At 53.6% G+C, this 22358-nt stretch overlaps 1 protein-coding gene and 1 long non-coding RNA gene across 2 annotated transcripts; one reads left to right on the top strand and one right to left on the bottom strand.

Annotated features, from left to right (window-relative positions):
* Window positions 1-1264: 1264 nt before the first annotated feature.
* On the bottom strand, window positions 1265-22121 carry LOC116954475 (uncharacterized). Its single transcript, XM_032975021.2, has 6 exons — window positions 21788-22121; window positions 9535-10285; window positions 7619-7708; window positions 6823-6894; window positions 5617-6631; window positions 1265-2919 (listed from the first exon to the last, which is right to left on the bottom strand). The coding sequence occupies exons 2-5, from the start codon at window positions 10277-10279 to the stop codon at window positions 5661-5663; spliced, it is 1878 nt and encodes a 625-aa protein (XP_032830912.1). The 5' UTR covers window positions 10280-10285; window positions 21788-22121; the 3' UTR covers window positions 1265-2919; window positions 5617-5660.
* Window positions 7704-11375, top strand: LOC142905628 (uncharacterized). Its single transcript, XR_012929655.1, has 2 exons — window positions 7704-7863; window positions 9578-11375. It is a non-coding gene; the product is annotated as an uncharacterized LOC142905628 (long non-coding RNA).
* Window positions 22122-22358: the final 237 nt, after the last annotated feature.

Here is a 22358-nt window from a genome sequence, read left to right as displayed (position 1 = left end):
CTTCCTCCTTCTCTCCTCCCCTCCTCCACCCCCTCCTCCACCCCCTCCTCCACCCCCTCCTCACCATCCTCCCTCCCCCTCCTCTTCATCCTCCCTCCCCCTCCTCTTCATCCTTCTCTCCTCCACCCCCTCCTCCACCCCCTCCTCACCATCCTCCCTCCCCCTCCTCTTCATCCTCCCTCCCCCTCCTCTTCATCCTCCCTCTCTCGTCTTCCTCCTCCTCCTCTCCTTCCCTTCTCCTCCCCCTCCTCGTCGTCCTCCCACCTCCCCTCTTCCTCCTACACCCTCTCCTCCCTCCCCCCTCCTCCTCCCCCTCGATGACGCGCGATCAGGGTCCCTGCGCCACTCCGGCTTGATTCATCGTCCCGCTTGATCATTCGCAAGACGCAAATCGCCCTTGGACAACACAACAATGACCTCTGCTTGATATTAACAGCTCCCAGTTATTTCACTTTGCGGGGGCTGGGTGGGTGGGGGGATCTATCGTATAAATATGAATAATTTATGGGGGGTTGCGTTGATTACAACAAAAACAACAATAATCATCGCGAGATTTCCTCCTGAGGGTTTTTATCGATTTTATTAAAGCACAACGATTAGAATTAATAGAGTTTGTCAGCGGTCGTACGAGCTTAGAAAACGTTTCGAATCTTTGCGCAGAGCGCTTGTTAAGACCATCGCACCACGAGCCCTCGCTTAATATGCAGCGGTGTTCACGCTGCAGTCGCGTTTTCGTTACAACGCCGTTCTTCCATTTCGGGAACACTTTTCACACAACGCGGAACGCGCCCCCCTCCCCCCTCGTTATAACACGGATGCCGTTATAGCGCAGAACGCATCCCCCATTATAATGCACGCGCCTTTAATAATGCGCGTCTTTTATAATGCGCGCCGTTATAACACGTGCCGTTGTTACGTGGAAAACGCCCCGTTATGACGTGGTCTCTGAGCGGTCGACGACGAACTACTTTCTTGAGCTGCCCATCCCCGGCGGCACGGTGACGCGGTACGCGGAACGGTGAAACAGTAACGCGGTGTCGGCGTACCCTCGCTTGTATTCGTCCCGTCGTCTCACCGCGTGGTGTGCGCGGTAGTCGTGATGGTAGGGTGGGACATCGTATCTCGCCAAATTCTATCCATGGGCAATTCGTCTTTTTGCCGAACGCGTTTTCCGCCCCGACAAGCTGCTGCTACCACCGCCGCAGCCATTGCCGCTGCGGCCGCTGCGGCCGCTGCTGCTGCTGCCCCTCGGCATTTCCCCCGACGCGTTCTCCGGTCGCCCCGCGCGCCGGCAGCTTTCCTCCGTAAGCCAAACGTTGGACGGACGTCGTCGCAAGTGACACACGATGCTCGCTGAGGCTGCCCGAGAAGGAGACATCGCGGAAGCGGCTACTCGCCGTGAAAGTAGCCGCAGAGTTGTGGCCCTTGCTACTGTGAAATGTGCGTAGGTATGTATGCTAAACTTCTTTCGCACCGTACGTAGCCAACCGTATCAATCGGAGGTGCGTGGTGGGGAGAGAATCTGCTCCCTTGGACTGGGATCAACCAACGCCGGACTCTTTGGAGAGAGGGGATCACGGTGGGGGGGGGGCGGGGAAGGAGCCGGCTCGCCACCCGGGTTGTTGATTTCGTCCTTTTTTGTTGTGTGTGTGTGTGGAGCATTACCGATTTAGAAAAAAAACAAAACTATTACCGGCCCCCACGGTGACCCACGTGCCGAGGTTACAGCCATACAAGCGGCCCCCCGGGTAACACAGCGCTATGAGCGAGGCCTTCCTTCATCCACTGGTTGAGCATAGACCAAGCGCTGCGAGTTGAATGTACACTGTGTGTGTGTGTAATTGGCGCAATCGCGTTGCAAGGAAACCGTGCGGTTGGAACGACGTCGCGTGACCGATCCGTCTCGTCGTCACTGAGCTTAACGTCACGTGACCGATCGGTCCCGTCGTCACGTGACCGACTGGTCCCGTCGTCGCTGAGCTCAACGTCTCGTGACCGACTGGTCCTGTCGTCACTGAGCCTAATGTCACGTCACGTGACCGACCTGTCACCCGTGAGGCCCTGAGCCCTTCGGGTGCCCACGTGCACAGCACAGCTGTCGATGTCTAAACTAAACTTTATTTGTGATGTTACCAGGTGAGAAGGCCCACTGAGCTATGTAACTTTTTCAGACGCGACCTGGCTATCACAAATGACAACTCGCCGAAGTGGCTTCGGGGCCGTCCATAAATGACGTCACGCACCTGGGGGGGGGGGGGGTCAGACATTTGTGACGATGTGTGACGAGGGGCGGGTTTGAAAAATGTGACATCACATCAAAATGCGCAACTTTAAATAAATATACAATTGTTATACCAACACGAATTGTTATACCAACACTCCTACAACATCAGAGTGCAGCTCCACATTAAATACGCACTACAAAGGCAATAGTTTAAAGCGATTTGAAGCATGATTTATTTTCAAAATGGAAATATGGTCGGGGGGGGCAGAGCTTTGTGACGTCATATTTGAGGGGGTCTGACTTTTTGTGACGCCGTGTGACGAGGGGGAGGGGGGGGGTCAAAAATCGTCCAAAGTCACTTATGAACGGCCGCTTATCATCACGTGGGCATTTTCTCGCAGCCAATATACTCGAATCGCGTGCCGTTGATTTTCAATGTGAAGGGGACAAACCGGAGCACCCGGAAAAAAAAATCCACGCGACCACGGGGAGCGAGAGAGACACGCACAAAAACACACTCCAAATTTACAGGAGTCAGGATCGCGATCGAACCCACGATCCTCTGTATACCGGGCGAGGTAGTGAACATCCCACCACCGTCGGGAGCGTCCGCTCGGGTGGGTGTGTGCGTGCGTGCGTGTGGAGAAGCTCCCGCCCGGCTCTTGAATCACTCAGCTCCAAGAACTTACAGTCTCCTGCAAAGAGAAACACACGCTCAAATTAGAACGCTGAGCACGTGGTCACGTTCATAACTTAGAATGTTTAATGCCCAACAGTTTGTTTAACACGTAGGAGGCTTTCGTGACTAATATAATTCATAATACAGGTTTTTTGTTGGGTTAGATCGCATAAATATAATATTTACGCGATTTATAATATTTACGCGATTTATAATATTTACGCGATTTATAATATTTACGCGATTTAACCCAAAAAAACCCCCTGTATTATGGCCCCACAGTTTGTTTTTTGTTCACTCTCAGAGAGAGGGAGAACGGCGATTCACACGTTTCATAACACACACGAGGGAAGGCAGCCAGACCCAGAGACAACCATTGCCCAAGCTCCATGATCCTACATTTGGATGTCTGGCCCAAATCCATTAAAATCCGCGGCCAATATTAAGATTCGTGACGCATTCTCTTTTTCGTGTTCGGCCGCGACGTAACGATCCGACCACATTTTTGTGTCGTAAATCCCCTCCGCCACCCGACGCAGCCAGACACATGGCATCGCCGCGCAGCGCACGACGCAGCGACCGTTATTGTTACCCGTTGCGCCAGACAACAATTGAAACCATGGCTCTAAAACCACATCAATCTGCTCCTCAGAGGAAGAAGACGGCGCGATTGACTAACAGATGCCGGGGAAAGCGAGTACATGGGTAATTAAATAAAATGCAAGCGCTTCCAAAATATGTAAATCATAATTATCGCTAAGCTAGTTCGCCCAGGAGGGTTTCACCGAGTCTCAAGACTCGTATTCAGGAGGGTCCTGCCAAGTTTTCCGCAGTAGGCGAGCAATGTTGCTGCAGCCACTGCAGCTACTGCTGATGTGTGATCCCAACAGAGTTATTTTTCAGTAACGTGGTGTTTTGGCCAATTCCTGTTACATTGATTGAGAGTTTTTTAAAAATATTTTAGCCATGGGAGTAAACCGGAGAACCTGGAGAACAATTTCACCCACACACTCACACAGTCAAGACAAAGATCCCCCGTATAGCCTTAACATACTTTTTGGGCAAGTGCTGTTAGCGAGTAGCACCTATGAAGGCCGGTACGGCACACAAAGGGGTGGATGGCCAACACCGCGCTCGGCCGCCTTTGTCTCCCTCTTGCCGATGTTTACACCACACCAGATACTAATTGGAGGCTGAGTCGACCTAGGCGAAGCCGAGGGCCGGTTCAGATCATTGTCGCTGGTGTTGGCCGTGAGAGGGACTCGAACTCGGCCCACCGGGTTCGTAGCGCAGTGCGTTAACCGCTAAGCCACCGCTCCCCACTCTCGCTCACACTCCGCAGAACACGGGGAGAACGTATAAACTCTACACAAAAAGGTGTCGCCGCATTTGGGAATCGAACTCAGGGCATTTGTTGCTGCGATGCACGGGCGTGACCACCGCGCCGGGAGCCGCGACGGCCATAATTGAATTATTGTTTTCTATAAACGTCTTGCGAGATTTAGCGTGCGCCTCATTTTCTATTGCATCAGTCATGCAAAATATGAGTGCCCCGACCCACTGATTAGGTTTCAAAGAGGGGTCACGGAAGGCCCGGGTGAAATTAGCACGAGGGAAATGATGTTTGCGCAAATCGATACGATATTGAAATGGCAAGAGTGGAGTCATCATCATCATAACCATCAACATCATCGTCTGACCGCGGAGCGGAATATTTTAGTGCGCGCGTGCACGTGCGAGCCTCTTTTTTCACCGAAACCGGCCGGAGCTGATTGCGACGGCCGCGTTTTCGGTCGTGGCCAGGGCGCGTCACCCCAAAGTTACAGCTGCATAGTGCAGAGGAGACCCGGCGAGTCCCGAGTCAGGGATACGGAGGCAGTAGCCTCCGAGAAGTATGTACGTTGAACTTCTTGCGCGTCGTACGTAGCCAAACGTACTAATCGGAGATGCGGGGGAAGGACAACAAACTGAACGCAACAAACATGCAGTCCTAAAGAAATTCGTTTTCCAACTTGGTGATTGAAAAGTGCGTTGCTCCAGTGGCTTTCTAGTATCGGAAGGGAAGAGCGTTCCAGACGGCCGCAGAAGCGCATCTGAAAGGGCGCGATGCGATGGCCGCCTCCTTTGTTCGATGGCTGAGCCGAAAGTCGCTGCTTACTGCTGCTGCGAAGATGAGCGAGTCACCGGGTTCAACGTTTAATCTTTCAGCCGAGTGTGATTAAAGCGTGCGTTCTCAGGTGCAGTGAGTTGATGACCCCGGCCCCATCATCGGTGACTCACACATAGACCCGTGCGGACTCACGTAGACTGAGCTGCTGTGATTTAAGGAACTGCTTCTCGGGTGCAGTGAGTTGATGGTATCGGCCCGGTCACCAATTCCTGCACAAATGGTTTACATGTGTTTTTTTTTAGGCCACCGCAAGCCAGCATCGCTTGTCCAACTTCCCTAACAATTATTCACGTGTGATTGCACATAGCAACAATCATCACCACACACCCCCACCTCCTCCACTCCTGCTCCCCTCCCCCAAACTGTGAAACTGCCCCGGTCATCTCGCCTCCCTTCGCGACAGCCGTGCGCGCGTTCCAAGATCGGCGCGAGCACCAAAACGCACCGATTCGGTGCAAACGAAATAAACAAATCATCACCCGTCATCATCGTCGACCGCGTGGCAAGGAGGAGGGAAGGAAAAACAAAAACGAACAAACTCACCGTCGGACGCGCACGATGGGTTGGGGGTACGCACGGCACGGCGCTCAGCAGTCGGAGAAGAGCAGGTGCCCCGTGAAGACGGAGTCGTCGTCGTCGTCGGCGTAGATGCCGTTGTAGCCGCCGACCACCTCGAGCCACACCTGGTCGCCCCGCTCGAGCTCGAGCACGGTGGAGAGCGACGCCTGGTCGAGGTCGCCGTCCTCGAAGCCGTCGCCCGACGACACGAGGCGCCGCTCGTTCTTACACAGCGCCACCTTCACGGAGCGCTTCCACACCGTCAAGTGGTACGACACGGAGTAGACGCCCGGCACGACGCACGTGAACTTGCCCGTCTCGGGGCTGTAGTGGCCCTGGCCGTTGTAGAGGACGCGCGTGAACCGGACGGGCGCGCCGCGCGCCGGGAACGCGTTCGCCTTGGAGAGGCTCGCGCTGAAGGCCGAGCGAGGTCCCGAGGGACCTCCGCCGCAGGGCCCCACGCCGCACAGCCCCTTGGCGCACGCCTCCGTCTCCTCGTTGCTCTCCAGCGACGGCTTCGTCTTGTGCGGCGGCGGCGGCGACGGCGGGCCCGGCGGGCCGGGCTGCCCGGGGGCCCCCGCGTAGCCCGGGGGACCAGCGGGCCCCGGGAGGCCCTGGGGACCCGCCGGGCCCCGCGACCCCGGCGGGCTCGGGGCTCCCTGAGACCCCGCGGGTCCCGTCGGCCCCGCCGGCCCCGCGTCTCCTCGATCGCCCTTGGAACCCTTCGTGCCGCTCGTGCCCGCGTCCCCCTTGTCCCCCTTGAGGCCCGCGCTGCCAGGTCGGCCCTCGGGGCCCGCTTCGGCCTTGGGGCCGCGCTCTCCTTGCGCGCCGCGGTCGCCCTTGTCTCCCTTATCGGCCGGTTTGGCCCGCTCGCCCGGAGGGCCCGCGACCCCGCGCTGACCCTGGTCGCCCTTGGGGCCGCTGCTGCCCTTGTCGCCCGTCTCTCCCTTCTGCCCTCTGTCGCCCGGCGGGCCCAACGACCCCCTGTCGCCCTTGTCACCTTTTAATCGACACACGAGCAGCTCCGGCTGAGCGATCGCGCAACGTTCACCAAGAAAGCCGACAGTGCGCGTATACGTAGTGCATACATGATGGTTAATACACCCGCCGTATTAACCAGGGAGGCCCGCCCGATTCGAACCGCGAACCTCTGCAACGACAGGCGGTGGAGTGCGGGACCCCGTGCGGTACCTTTGATTGCCCTGTCCCCGGGGGCTCCTCTGGGGCCACGGTCTCCATCCTCGCCTCGCTCTCCTGGGTTCCCTGCGTGGGTGACCGTCCCGCGAAGGAGGAAGGGAGGGAGGGAATTGGAACACAGAGGCTAGGGCTATTGTCCAGAGAGAGGGGGGGGGGGCAACTCACCCACCTTGTGCACCCCCCCTGCCCCCCGGAGGCCTTCAAACCAAACCGAGAGTATGACATCTGAGACAGCGCGGAGACGCCCCCCCCCCCAAACTGCGGGGGGCCCGGGGCGATTGCCCCGATTCGCCCGTACTTCTCTGATAGCCGGAGCTCTGAGTAAACCGGCATCAGCGTCGCGATCGGACGGCAGCGCTTGGCCCCGACACCGCTGCGCGTGCTGCCGAGGGAGCCCTGCGATCTGCCCCAGGTTGGTAAGGCAGCGAGGGGTGATTCGCAGGCAAGCTGTGTCCACGCAGCACTCGCGCTCACTGTGCTCACTGTGGTTACTGTGGTTACTGTGGTCACTCGCTCACCGGCCGTGGGTGCTCATCGCAGTCAGTCGACCCGTGGCACCTGCTGGGTCTGCCCCGTGACCTCCTGCCGGCGGGCGTTCGACGCTTACACGTGGCTTCAACGTGCACGTAGCCTGGCACGAGCGCCGTGGCGACGTCACCGCCGCTTAGTGGCGAATGCCGTTGTTGTTGTTGTTGTCTGTGGGTGGGTGGGTGAGTGAGTTTGTGCGCGAGTGAGGCGTCTGCCTGGTTGTTCTTCCTTGTCGAGTGTGAGCCACCCGTCTGTGCATTACCTGTCTCACCCTTGGGCCCAGCTGCTCCAGGGGGGGCGGCCAATCCGGGCTCCCCCTGGTGTCCAACTTCGCCCTTCTCGCCGGGCAACCCTGACGGCACGGAGCAGGGGAACGCGCGAGTGCACGCGTCACATCACAGCCACCTGGCGACGGCCAGCATCAGTGGCGAGTGATATCCTCACCGGGACCCGGATTCCCCCTCCAGAACACCTCCACTCCACCACCAATCTACGCTGACCAGTGTGGTGAGAAATGGTCTCGGTCGAACAAATCCCCAAGAACCCGTGCTGCCCAGGAAGGCTCTCATCCAGCAGTGGATTGACAAAGGCCTGCATTGTCATTGTGACCGTGCCTTGTGGAAGCACCCCTCTTCAAGCGACGGTGCGACGAGGGGTACCCCTCTCCGACCCCCGACTGGGACTCCACCTCCCTTGTGCACCCCTCCAGCGTACCCCCAAACCTGCTGGGAACACACAACCCCCCTCCCTCCACCCTGCCCTACCCTCCAGGTGCCAGCCAGGCAGCCGTGAATCCAGCCAGCAAAACTCGCTACCCCTAATCTCCATATATATAAAAGGCAAAGTTGTGAATGTGTGTCTGTTCAAAATGTTTAGTGTACTTCCCAACAAGCAAATAACTTGAAATTTGCCATGTGGGTACTTTCCAGACTGTACACTATGCAAAAATTATAAAAATACACTTTTTTTTGGGTGGGGGGGGGGGCTCAATAATGCATTTATTTTTAGCACGGCAAGTGAGCTGTGACGTCAAATCTGTCACGTGACCCGTGCATGTGGAAGCGTAACGCATTGTAGTGTAGTGGTTAGCGCGCCTCGCTCCGAACCCGGCGACCCGAGTTCGATTCCCGCTCACGGCCACCACCGGGCCTCCCCTAGGTCGACTCAGCCTCAAACGAGTAACCGCTGTGGTGTGTGAACATCGCCACTGGGGAGACAAAGGCGGCCGGGCGTGCTGCTGTCACCGACCCCCTCGTATTTGTATAAAATGCCACTCATGGAACTCGCCCGCTTTCATTTCGCCGCGCGATATGCCAGTGGCGAGTCTGTGATGGCTCAGGAGGGAGAGCGGTGTTGTGAAGCACTAAAGAAGTGGCATTTAAATTCAGGCTGCAGGAGAAAGGGGAAGAACCCCCCCCCCCCCAGCTCCCATGTAGCATGCGCGCAGTACATTTAGGATTCCACAGGAGCCTTCACGCAGCGAAAGTTCCTGTAAGAATAAATAATGTATGAATGGCAATTTAGCTTTTTTATTTTTGACAAAGTAGTCGCTCCATCACACAGTGTTAGAGCTTTTCTTTCTTGTGTATATATATAAAATTACGTTTGAAATTTATATTCGCCAAACTTACTGCGACAATAAACAGTACAGGAGTGGTGCAGTGCCCGATGACTTTGATTCCCACTCACTGCTAACATCAATGGCGAGCGATACCTGAACTAGTTCGAGGTACCAACTGGTTCCGTCTACAGCGCCCAACTGATCACCACCACTGATCACCACCACTTGATCACCACCACTGATCACCACCGCTGATCACCACCACTCATCACCACCACTCATCACCACCACCGCCACCAAAGCCTATACCAGACGGTTGGGGCACGTGCTGTTAGCGAGCACCTATGAAGGCCAGAACGGCACACGAAAGGGTGGGTGACCAGTATCACACACGGCCGCCTTTGTCTCCCTAGTGGCAGTGTTTACACATCGTACTAGGTACTCATTTGAGGCTGAGTCGACCTAGGGGAGGCCCAGGACCGGCTCAGATAATCGTCACTGGTGTTGGCCGTGAGCGGGAATCGAACTCGGTACGCCAGGTTCGTAGTGCAGCGCGCTAACCGCTGCACCACCGCTCCCGACACTACCACCACCACCACCATCAACCACCACCGTACCTCTGTCGCCCCTCTCTCCCTTCCTGCCCTGCGCCCCTTCCAGCAGGGTGAAGCAGTCGCAGCAGTTCCCTCCGAGCTGCTCGAAGCTGTCATCCACGTCGATCACCTCCTTGAACGAACCGGGCGTCGAACCTCCTCCTCCCCCTCCTCTATTGGCACCGCCGCCGGCTCCGTCACGGGGTGATCCCGTGGACTCGGACGCTTCGTGCCGTTTGGCTCGGGCACCAGTGCCGGCAGAAGAAGAATCGTGCCGAGCCGGCGGTCCATCTCGGTTGACGTTGCCGTGGCCACCTTGGTCGCCGTTGCCGTGGCCACCTTGGTCGCCGTTGCCGTGGTCACCGTGGTCGCCGTTACCGCGGTCGCCGTTGCCGTGGTCACCGTGGTCGCCGTTGCCGTGGTCACCGTGGTCGCCGTTGCCGTGGCCACCTTGGTCGCCGTTGCCGTGGCCACCGTGGTCGCCGTTGCCGTGGCCACCGTGGTCGCCTTGGTCCCCGTTGCCGTGGTTACCTTGGTCGCCGTTGCCGCGGTCACCGTGGTCGCCGCCGTTGCCTTGCTTACCGAGGTCGCCGTTGCCGCGGTCACCGTGGTCGCCGCCGTTGCCTTGGTTACCGAGGTCGCCGTTGCCGTGGAGCAGCCGCGGCACGCCCGGGGAGGATGGCGGCAGCGAGGATTTACCCACGGTGCAGTGCTTCCCCAGAATGCCGTGCAGCAGGATGAGGACGATGAGCCCGTCGCGGGACGCCATGGGAACCTGTTGGGCGAAGAGCGGGGAGAGATTTTTGGAGAGAAAAGCGTGTGGATAAGATTAGAGACGATCTATGAAAAATGCCCACAGACTCGGAGATGCTGAGATCCCGCCGGACAGAGGTCCAGAGTCTGTGGGTCACGCGTGAAACATCTCGTGCCAAGTCCTCCCTGTGACCTGGGAACGCCAAGAGGATCTGTGTCCACAGGACTTCAGCGGCATTGAAGGGGCACGCGGGTACGGACGACATTGTGGAGAGTAAAGTCCTCGTTTAACGCGGGAGCAGTGGGTGCGCTCCTGAGAGAAACCGTGTTAAGCGAGGGCTTGCCGTGCTTGGCACCAATAAAAGTAAATTGACCCAATCCAACCTGCGTTGCAAGGGCATTTGATTGGATTTCAAAGTCGATGAGTTTTTGATTGCTCCCGCAAATGCGTTCATTGAGTTGAATTTGTGTTATTTTTATTTTCCGTATTTTAGCTATGGTCATTAAAAGCGGCCCCCTCGACCATCCTAGCGAAGAAAGCGAACTCAGTGTTACAGTCGAGGACACCGTTTGTCTGCCTGTGCGCGCGCGTGCGTGTGTGGCCTTGATATGAACAACATATATAATTGGCGACGTTTCGGGCAAAGGCCCTTCATAGCGTCATGCTGCATACGACACTAGCATGATGTACGTGCAGTGAAGGGGCGGTCGTTGCCTGAAACGTCCCCTATTATATCATTGTTTTATTTGTTAAGGTCACAGTGTTATTGTTGGCTATGCTTATGCACAACTGCCAATTCAGCAGCAGCATCGCCAGATATATCATTTGTTTAATTCAGAAAACGTAGAAAATGTAGTTTTGTAATCCCCGCTCTGGCTATGTTCATAAGTTTACCCTTGCGACTTTTATTCCAGCGTCTCAAGATTGCCTTACTATTCTGTTTGCTTTCTCTCCTCTTTCATGTATTTTGTATTTTAAATATACTTCATGAGACGTTTGCACAACATTTGTCTTCGTAAATGTTTGTTTTTCCGTAACGTTGTGTGAAGTGCCTTGAGCCTTTTAGAATGAAAGGCACTCTATAAATAAAGATTATGATTATTATTATTGACCAATTGTATAGGCGGTTCTGCTGTGTGTGTGTGGGCTTGTCTGTTTATCAAATGGGGAGCGGTGGTGCAGTGGTTAGCGCGCTCCACTACGAACCCGGCTACGACCACAGTTCCATTCCCGCTCACTGCCACCAGCACAAGTGACGAATATCTGAACCGTTCCTGCTCCTCCCCTTAGTCGGTTAAGCTTCAAATGAGAACCTGGTGCGGTGTGTAGTAGGCATCGCCACTCGGGAGACAAAGACGGCCGAGCGTGGTGCTGGCCACCCACCCCCTCGTGTGGCATGCCAGCCTTCAGAGGTGTTCGCCAACAGCACTGGCCCCAAATATTATGTTAAGGCTATACGGGGATCTTTATCTTTGTTTTTTTGGTTATCAAATCTGTAAATTAATGATGAGGAAAACTCATCATAACAGAATAACAATTCAGTAGTGCAGACCGGAAAACTATGAGTTTCAAAAATGACATTAAACAGGAGATCCTGGGTTAGAATCCCCAGTGGAGCTGTACAATATCAATATTCATCTGATCTCTAATCGGTTGTGTTTTGTGAGCTGATCGCTATTTGCTTCATTGTTACAATCGTTTGTGGTGGCCCAAGTCGCTCTGGCACATGCGATGCATCTACCCTTATCGCTTGAGTTCTCACGCTCCTTAAACACAGCCAACTAAAACTAAATCTTGACTTAAAGCTTTCGTGACTGCAGGAATTCATATTCTTGGGTCTCTCGGTAAAGTCACGTCGATGGTTCGTTGAACATTCTTACGTGGACATTTGGATGCACCGAGCGTGTGAATAGCGATCGATTTTAATGCGTGAATCGATGGATCGTTGAATGTCTAAGGAATTATTTTACTATTATTATTATTATTATTATAATTGACTACGTTTACCCAGAAAGGCCTCACCGAGCCTCAAAGGTTTCAGGAGGGTGATGCCACGTCGCCGTTGCAGTGTGGTGTGTGATCCCAACTGAGTAATTTTCAGGGATACGTTTTTTTTTTTGTGACAGCGTTGAGATGTATTTGCCAGCATCGGTTACATTGTATCGTTTGTTGTTCTTATTTTAGCCTTGGGATGAAAGCGGAGAACCAGGAGGAAAGTCACGTGGAGCAGGGATAGAGCGAGCGCTCGAACGCCCGAGTCCGGAATCGAACTCAGGCCCTTCTTGCTTCGAGACACGAGCGTCAACCACTGCGACGACGACGACGATGATGACGATGATGATGATGACCATGCTTGCAGTTGTAATGGTGCGGGTGAACTGGCGTCGGTGCGAGGATAACGGTGAACGCGATTAGGATTCACCCGATACCTCGCTGCTCCCACTAACGAGTCTTAACCTCCATGCGGTGCAATGACGCGCCAACGCCGATTGCAATTTGACGCGAGTCCCTGCGCAAAACATAATAATGGCACGAACTTAATTACGGCTTCTGCTCGTAATGGATGCTGTCGTGAATACACTGGCCTTCCAAATTAAGTTCCGAAATAATTGATTAAAGGCCGCTAGTGGGAGGCGAGTGGTTGCCCTTGGCGAGAAAAAAAAACGAACAGAAAACCTTCACACCGGGTGTGGAAGTCACCGAGGAGAATCACGTCGTTCCGTGATTAAAAAGCGATGTTTTGGGGGGGGGGGGAGGTGAGGCGGTGTATTGTTGCAGAGGTTCGCGGTTCGAATCCGGCAGGTCGGCCTGGTTAACACTTCGGTGTGCGTTGCATCAACCTTGAAAAAATACGACTAGTCCTGCTGGTAGCGACTACAATACTGCCATGCGCCGTCTGTTTTGTAGTGGATGCCCAAAGATCCCGTGAAGTCATTCAAAACGGGCCACGTTTTGGAAAATGTGAAACATCACACCACGACTATTTGGTTCTTTCGGTAAAGTCACGTAGCTAGAAATAAAATAAAACAAATCACGACGTTTCTATGGCAACACAAGCGATCCTCGTCATGTGTGTTGCGATCGAAACGTCGTGATTTGTTTGATTTATTTCTAACCTACGTGACTTTACCGAAAGAACCAAAGAGTATGGATTCCTGCAGTCACGAAAGCTTCAAATCAAGACCACACCGCAAGTTACGCATTTGGGATCACACGCGGAGCAGCGATCCTCTCCCCCTACTGCGAGGCTGCTACAGACCGCGTGCCACAGAGCAGCGCCTGCTCCCTTCCTGCTTGCCTTGCGCTACAATAAAGTCGTGAATGGCAACCGTACGAAATCATGCTGGCAGACGTATGCTCTGCTCGAGGTCACGTTGTGCAATGCAGAGGGACAGCTGTCACCGGGGGTGTCTCCTTTCAAATATCGATGGAGATGAGATGCACGTGGTTTTTGTTTTTCTTTCAACATTGACCAACAACATCTCGGAGAGACTCCGGCACAACTCATGATTTGTATGATCCATTATTACGTATGATTGCGAATGGCAATTCGAGTACGCTATTTTATAAGCGATATGACATCTGAACGGCAGGGTCCGTGCCACGAGACAGAGACAAAGATGCCCCGTATAGCCTTAACATACGATTTGTGGCAAGTGCTGTTAGCGAGCACCTATAAAGGCCGGCACGGCACACGAGGGGGTGGGTGGCCAGCACCACGCCCGGCCGCCTAGCGGCGATATTCGCGCACCGCACCAGCTCCTCATTTGAGGCTGAGTCGACCTGGGGGAGGTGTTGTATATGCCACAGAGGCCCAGGACACAGAAGCCGTGCTGGGTGGCACACACGACCAGCGTTCTAGCCCCCCCCCCGCCTCCCTCCACCCTCCTGCCAACTTTTGGCAAGTCTTCAGCCAGGGATGACGCAGCCTTCTTGAGATTTCCCACTGGGAGAAGAAAAATAAAATAATCAATCAAAGCAAATAAAGGCGCCCGTTAAGGAACACACGGCTCTACGGTGACCGGTCGGGGAATTGGTGGAGACTGTTGCAGTGAGCGCCCCCCACCCCCCAGCCTCCCAGCCCCCCCCAGGTGCACACCGAGGACGCAACGCGTTCAATGGGCAGAGCCCTCTGTCGTGATTCTCCTGCGAGGCACGCGGGACCCGCCGTAGCCTCCTCGTGGTGGGGACACCTTTCTCTCTGGAAGTATCACAGTATGAAAAATACGAATTACGCTCGGCCTCCTTTGTGGCTATAAAACAGGAGGTGTTAACGATGTTCACACATCAAATAAGATCCATTTTGCAGCGAATCAAGTCTGCATTAACGATGCAAACATGCTCTGATGATAGATGCATATATTAAATAATATATGCATCTATTATATAATATATGTACACAGGGGCGGAGACAGGATTTTCAGCCCGGGGTGACATTCAACAAATTTTAATTTCAAGAATGATTAGAGAGTCAGGCTGTTGAACCAGACGCCATCGGTTGGCGACACACTCTGACAATGCAGTTTCACGGAGTCCACCAGACCGAGTGTCGTACACTTATACGCAGAATGTTTCAGATTTTCGATTTTTTATATTTTTTTCGGGGGTGACAATTGTCTACCCTGTCACCCCCCCTGGCTCCGCCCCTGTATGTACAGTATATTACCAGAGCATGTATCGCTCGGGTTGAGCTGTGAATGAAATAGCTGCTCACCCGTGCTTTGGATGCTGTGATAGTGCATTGCCTTTGTGGTGTTCGCCTTTTGGCGTTCTCTGGTCTGGCACTGGTGGCGAGACGAGGCTCTAAAGAAGGCTGCCGTCTCTGGTGTAGTAGACCAATCACTTTGATTAAAGACAATGCGTATTTGATTAGAGTATGGGTTGTTACCGGAGCATATTTTGTTTGAACGTTCACCGCAAGTATGTGTGGTTAATGCAGACGCGATTCCGCGCAAACGTTTCAGTTTGGTGTTTGAACATCTTAACACCTCCTGTTTGATTGCCACAAAGGGTATGAAACAGAATTCTTATTTGTCATACTTACCACCTGCTTACTTAACGGCGCGTTAGGGCTGTGTGACGTCACGCACCCGGGCTCAGCCAATGAGCATGCGTGGTTCGTCCTCCTCCTACACCTCCTCATACACCTCATGCACCTCCTCCTACACCTCCTCCTCCACCTCCTCCACCTCGTCCTACATCTCCTCTTCCACCTCCTCCTACACCTCCTCCTACACCTCCTCTTCCACCTCCTCTTCCACCTCCTCCTACACCTCCTCCTCCACAACCTCCTCCACCTCCTCCTACACCTCCTCTTCCACCTCCTCTTCCACCTCCTCCTACACCTCCTCCTACACCTCCTCCTGCACCTCCTCCTACACCTCCTCCTGCACCTCCTCCTACACCTCCTCCTGCAACTCCTCCTGCACCTCCTCCTACACCTCCTCCTACACCTCCTCCTACACCTCATGCACCTCCTCCTACACCTCCTCCTCCACCTCCTCCTACACCTCCTCCTCCACCTCCTCCTACACCTCCTCCTACACCTCCTCCTGCACCTCCTCCTACACCTCCTCCTACACGTCCTCTTCCACCTCCTCATACACCTCCTCCTCCACCTCCTCCTACACCTCCTCCTACACCTCCTCCTGCACCTCCTCCTACACCTCCTCCTACACCTCCTCTTCCACCTCCTCATACACCTCATGCACCTCCTCCTACACCTCCTCCTCCACTTCCTCCTACACCTCCTCCACCTCCTCCTACACCTCCTCCTACACCTCCTCCTGCACCTCCTCCTACACCTCCTCCTACACTTCCTCTTCCACCTCCTCCTACACCTCCTCTTCCACCTCCTCCTACACCTCATACACCTCCTCTTCCTGCACCTCCTCCTGCTACTTCTCCTACATCTCCTCTTCCACCACCTCCTACACCTCCTCCTACACCTCCTCTTCCACCTCCTCTTCCGATTGGCTGCATTTTTGACACTCGTGACCACCGAATGCTCAGTGAGGGCGGCTCCCTCTTCAGCCGAGCGCCAGCCGCATCCACTTCATCCTGCTGTTGTTGTTGTTGTGACGATGCGCTCTTGGCTGCCAATGGGGTAGTTTAAACAGAGAAGCGCTCTGGCCATTGATCGCAGGCCCCTCCCCCGCCGCCCCCCTGGAGACTCGGGGCATCATCATCACCATCATCACCATCATCAGCATCATCACCATCATCTGCATCATCTGCATCATCAGCATCATCAGCATCATCACCATCATCAGCATCATCACCATCAGCAGTATCATCAGCATCATCACCATCATCAGCATCATCAGCATTATCTGCATCATCACCATCATCACCATCATCAGCATCATCACCATCAGCAGCATCATCACCATCATCACCATCATCAGCATCATCAGCATCATTACCATCATCAGCATCATCAGCATCATCACCATCATCAGCATCATCACCATCATCAGCATCATCACCATCATCATCAGCATCATCACCATCATCACCATCATCAGCATCATCACCATCATCACCATCATTAGCATCATCACCATCATCAGCATCATCATCACGATTATCAGCATCATCAGCATCATCACCATGATTGTTGTTGTTTTATAAAGATGCTGCATTATTTTACTCGGTGCAATATCGCAATTGCTGTAATTATTATTGTTACTCAGGGAAACTGTTGTACCATTTGAGTTTGTATGCCTTATTTGCAATACATTCTTTCACCAACATCCTCACTTTTTTAATATTTAAAATATAACTTTGTAATATACTCCACATTATGTGCTTTGTAGCCATGTTTTGTCTCAATGACCTATTTATTTAAAATTTTAATTTTTCCGCCGACACCGTATCTTGCCTATGATCTTCCACGGCGCTTTTGTCAAAGCGCTTCACGAGCAATTACAAATGGTACATTACTAATTGGCTGATGTGCAAAGGGGATGATGGATTTTCAGTGTTGGGGAGGGCAAGGAAGGGCGATGATAGGGAATGGGAGTGGCTGGCGAGGTTCACGACACGTTGTGTTTGCCAGGGAACCGACCACGCGGTTGTTGATGAAACCCGATGCCATGGCTTCTTAGCTCACAGGCTACTTCAAAATAAACTGAACCGATGAAAGAGACGCGCACGACAGAGATTGCGTTGTGCTTGACGGCTGCCACCCCCCCCCTCCTCCAGTGCTGTGATTGGCTGCGAGTCTCTCTCACTCGGACGCAATCGAGCGGAGAGGGGACTGCCTGGGGTTGGAACGGTGGTGCAGCGGTTAGCGCACTAAACTCCGAGCCCCTAGTGATCTGCGGGTGAGTCGAACTACGCCTTGCCTGTCCGTCGCCCGTAAGATCCGCAGCTCACAGGCGTTGATTCAAGCCAGCCTGACTCTCTGCTGATGAGACAACGGGAGGTCGAAACCGGTTCAGAGTTCGCTTGATTTGAAATCGATGCTGTTTAAATGTCGCGCTCCCAGAATGCCGTGCGTCGCGTTGATGGCCGTAGCTGGACACTAAAACGAAATATTTTAACGATTTTTATTTTACCTGGCAAGGCCCCACTGAGCCATGTAGATATTTTTCAGAAGCGACCTTGCTAAGAAATGAAAGCTCAAATAAGTGGCTTATCATGACGTGTAAACGTATAGCGGCCAATACTCTAAAACACACGGTGATTCTAAAACGTGGAGGGAAAAACCGGGGGAGAAAAATCCACGCGACCACGGGGAAAACATGTAAACTCCAAATACACAGCAGGCGTCAGGGTCGGGATCGAACTCACGACCTCCTGCATACTAGGCGAGGTAGTTAACATCTCTGAGCCACCGTGATGATGATGAGAGGGAGAAATACAAACTCCAAATATACAGCAGGCGTCAGGGTCGGGATCGAACTCACGATCTCCTGTATACCAGGCGAGGTAGTTAACATCTCCTAGCCACCGTGATGATGATGAGAGGGAGAAATACAAACTCCAAATATACAGCAGCAGGGGTCAGGGTCGGGATCGAACTCACGATCTCCTGTATACCAGGCGAGGTAGTTAACATCTCCTAGCCACCGTGATGATGATGAGAGAGAGAGAGAAATACAAACTCCAAATATACAGCAGCAGGGGTCAGGGTCGGGATCGAACTCACGACCTCCTGTATACCAGGCGAGGGAGTTAACATCTCGTAGCCACCGCGGCGCACTGAGCGAGGCGCGCGCGTTCCTCTGAGACACACGGGGCTATCGATTTCTTGCGTTGCTCAGTTTTTTTTTTATCTTTTGAGAGCGATCATGCTGACTTTACATTTCCATTACCGCAGGGTGACATCCACCATCCGACTCGATTGGATTCCAACAGTTTTCTTAATCAGCGCCAGAATTTACTGGAGGGGGAGTGGGGGGGGGGTGAGCGGAGGGGCGGGGCGGGGTCGGTTGGGGGACAAACGGGGGAATGATTCAGGGCAGAAGACGAGGCCGCAGTGGTCATGAGCACTCGCTACTCAACATACACCAAGGCCGTAATTATAATATATATTGGGGGGGGGGACACATCCCCCCATCAATATTCAAATATGCTCAAAATGTCCCCTGCAATATATTGCTATAAAATAATAATTGCTATGCTATGCAAATAAAAACAACAATTTGCTAAACATTGGCCACAATATCTGAACTTGTCTTCATATAAAGCAATGCATAGATTTCTGTTCATATGATTGTGGTTATGGTTGTACTTTATAAACCCTAATCTCTGCCATTACATACAACGAAACAAGAAATGGTAAAAAAGTAAAAACAGAGCAATACACTATTAGATATTATTGTAAAAAATAAATAAAAGACCATCCCATGTGTTAGTGAATTTTTTAAAATATTTTAGGCAGAAAGTGAGTTTTAAAATGTAGATATTTTTCTGGGTTGGGACCACCAAACACCCCGGAAGATTTGGTCCCCCCCAATGATGACTCCATGGCTCCGGCCTTGACATACACACGGCAAAGAAGGGACCTGGGTTCGATTCCCGACTCGGGCGACTCTCTTTGCGAGGTTTGTTAATGGTCGCGCCCAGTAGTAACACTTGGCACGCACATTTCAGTTTCAGTTTAATTTATTAGGTAAAGCCCTGTGAGCCATGCGGCTCTTGAATCGGGTGCAACCGCAACAAACAAAAACATGAACAAGGAACATCTTAAGACTACGGGCAGCAGAAAAATCCATGAAAAACCAGCAAAGTCTTCCAGAAAAAGCACCGCATATCAACGCTGTGTGCAAAAATCCCAGTGGGATGCAAGTCAAACAATAACACCCATAAGACAATTTAGATTAAAGTTGTCAGTCTAACTCTGTAACTACAACAAACAAACATGGCTAAACCAAAACGTTTCCGAAATCACCAAAATAAAGCGATAAAAACAATTTAACAGTGATCATAGGAACTGTGATTGAACTCAACAGATGCTCAACACACCGCACATAGACACAGCCATACACCACGCGGATTCCAATCCCGACTCGGCGGAATTTCTCCCTGGATTGGTTTTGTTCTCCACACTGCCCCAGCCCGTTCCGCATGGGTTTCCTCCCGGGTTCTCTGGTTAAATCCCATAGCTAAAACAAACAAAAAACCCACACAATGTAGCTGGCGTGCTACAAACTCGGCAACCGGGGAACGATTCCCGCTAAAGACCAGCGGTGAGTATCTGAACCGGTCCCAGGGCCTCCCGAATGAGTACCTGGTGCGACGTGTAAGTATCGCCACTCGGGAGACAAAAATCACCCACCACCTCGTGTGCCGTGCCGGCCTTCGTAGGTCCTCGCTAACAGTCTGTTCAGGCTACACGGGGGGATCTTTGTCTTTGCTATCATCATTCATATGGCTGCCACGAGGAAGGACCATTGCCCGAAACGTCAACTATTCAAGATATGTATGTATATATACATCTATTGTGCACAGGTGGCGCATTTTCCGGTCATCTCAGTCGTAGCACCAACAAGAGCCTTCGACACATCACGTGGCCTCAAGGTGCACCTAGCCTGGCACAAGCGCCGTGATGAAGTCACCGCCACGTCGTGGCGAACAGGGGGTGTTGTTGTTGTCGTCTGTGTGTGGCAGTGTTACCGGTTCGACCGTTAGCGCATTGCGCTCTGAACCTGGTCACCTGAGTTTTACTTCCTAGCCGCGGCTAAATATCGGTCTCAAATATCTGAGCCGGTGCTGGGCCGCCCGGAGGTAAACTTAGCCTTAAACGGGCAGCTGGTGCGGTGGTGCGTAAACGTTGGCACGGGGGAGACAAAGGCGGCTTAGGGGTGTGGCGCTGGTCACATCAATGGCGCATGCAATTGAAACGCCACTAAACCACCGCGTGACCTGGAACGCATTGGACCCTGTCAGAGAGGCAAGCAGCCTCGAGCCTTTCGCAGTGCTTGAACGAGTGACCACACCGCATGCCGGGCTGTCACAGGTCAGCAAGCAAGCATGGAACTGCCGCCACTGAACACATTGTTCGCGAGATCACCGATTCTGGTCTGCAGGCCTTCAAATGCCGAGCAGCACGTGGGGGCGTCTCCTAACGTCACCGCACGTTTCGTAGGGACTGAGTCTTTGAGTCGCAGTGAACTCAATGATTACGCCGATTAGATGTACTCATGTCTGGTACGGCTGTTGTTCACAATTGCACCGAATAAAAAGATAAAAAGTTGAATATATGGCGACATTCACACCAGGACTCACAGGGCTTTACAACACGATCCCAGGATAGGCCCTTAACATTGAAACGGAGAGGAAAAAACACCACCACCTTACATGGGCAAATTCGCAAGAGAAGATACTTGTGATTTTCAGACGAGCCCTCAAAACCTCGACTGACGGAGCGTCTCTAACGGACTGGGGCAAGACCGGGGGAGGAGGGCGTACCGCGTGGCGGTCGGCAGAAGGCCCATGCATCCGAGATTCATTGTTGCACTGTACTGCTCTCTCACGTATACGACCCCCCCCCCCTCGCCTTCGTCTAACAGCACCGCTGGCAAGCGAAGTGAAATGTTTCGTCACGCAACTCCCACGATGGTCCGTGTGGTGGAGCTCCTCGGGGCTCATTTCGGGCACGCCACCCGTTCTACTGCACACCCAAAACCGAACATCGTTCTCAGCCAGCACCTAGTCTGTCCTCAGAACCGCGCTGCAGCCTCCTGCAATGAAGTTGAACGCAACACCACCGGCGGCAGATCTCGGTCCACGATCAATTCCTGCAACCGGGACAAGTGCCAATGCTGGTCGGTGGACCAGTGGCTGAATGATTGAGTGGGTCGATGGGTGAGCGTGAGCGAGTGGGTTTGACGGATGGATAAGTTACTGGGTGGCTTGGCAATTGAATGAGTGAGCGAAGGAACGAGGCCCTCACACAGCCGTGGATTTACAAAGAGGGCTGTACATGCGCAGAGGCCGGTAAGATGCCAAGGGAGGCGGAGGTTCCTAAGTCAGGGCCAGGGGGGGACGGGTGAAGGGCGTTCCGGTTCTCACCTATCTCCGAAGCCTCTTCCACGTCTGGCTGGTGCTGGCGGCTGTTGGGAGGTCACGATCACAGTGGTGGTGGTTGGTGGCGGTGGCGGTGGTGGCAGCAGCAGCAGCAGCGGTCGAAGCGAGCGGTGGTGTCGGAGGTTTTGGCTGCCGCGGTTTGCGACCCCTTCTCGGTATCCCCTCGGTGCGAGAAGCTCCCCCACTGCCCGCCCTCGGCTCGGGGAACGAGGTCGTAGCACCTGGGCGTGGCGCCCTCTCGACCCCCCCGCCCCCCCCCTCTTGTAACCGCGGACGTCTCGGCCACGCGCAACGGCGAGAGCGTGGCACACGGTGGGGGGGGGGGGGGGGGGTATAGGCAAGGGGGGAGACGTGGAGAGGGCCCTCTCGGGAGCTCCACGGCGAGCCATCTCACTGCTCCCATTCATCTCTCCGAGGCACGTTCCTGCGAACTGCGGTCACGCGGTGGACCTTTTGTTGTTTCTCCACAACGGCGAACTCCCTAGGTGATATTTTTCCTTCTTTCTTTCTTTCTTACATCGTTCCTAAGACAGTGGAGAAAGAAGATGTCCAGAAA

This window comes from Petromyzon marinus, chromosome 55 (genome assembly GCF_048934315.1).
Source record: "Petromyzon marinus isolate PM22_M1 ecotype Great Lakes invasive population chromosome 55, UKy_Petmar_22M1.pri1.0, whole genome shotgun sequence".
Taxonomy (NCBI): Eukaryota; Metazoa; Chordata; class Hyperoartia; order Petromyzontiformes; family Petromyzontidae; genus Petromyzon; species Petromyzon marinus.
Note: the sequence above shows the minus strand (reverse complement) of the source record. Positions and strands in the feature narration are given on the sequence as shown.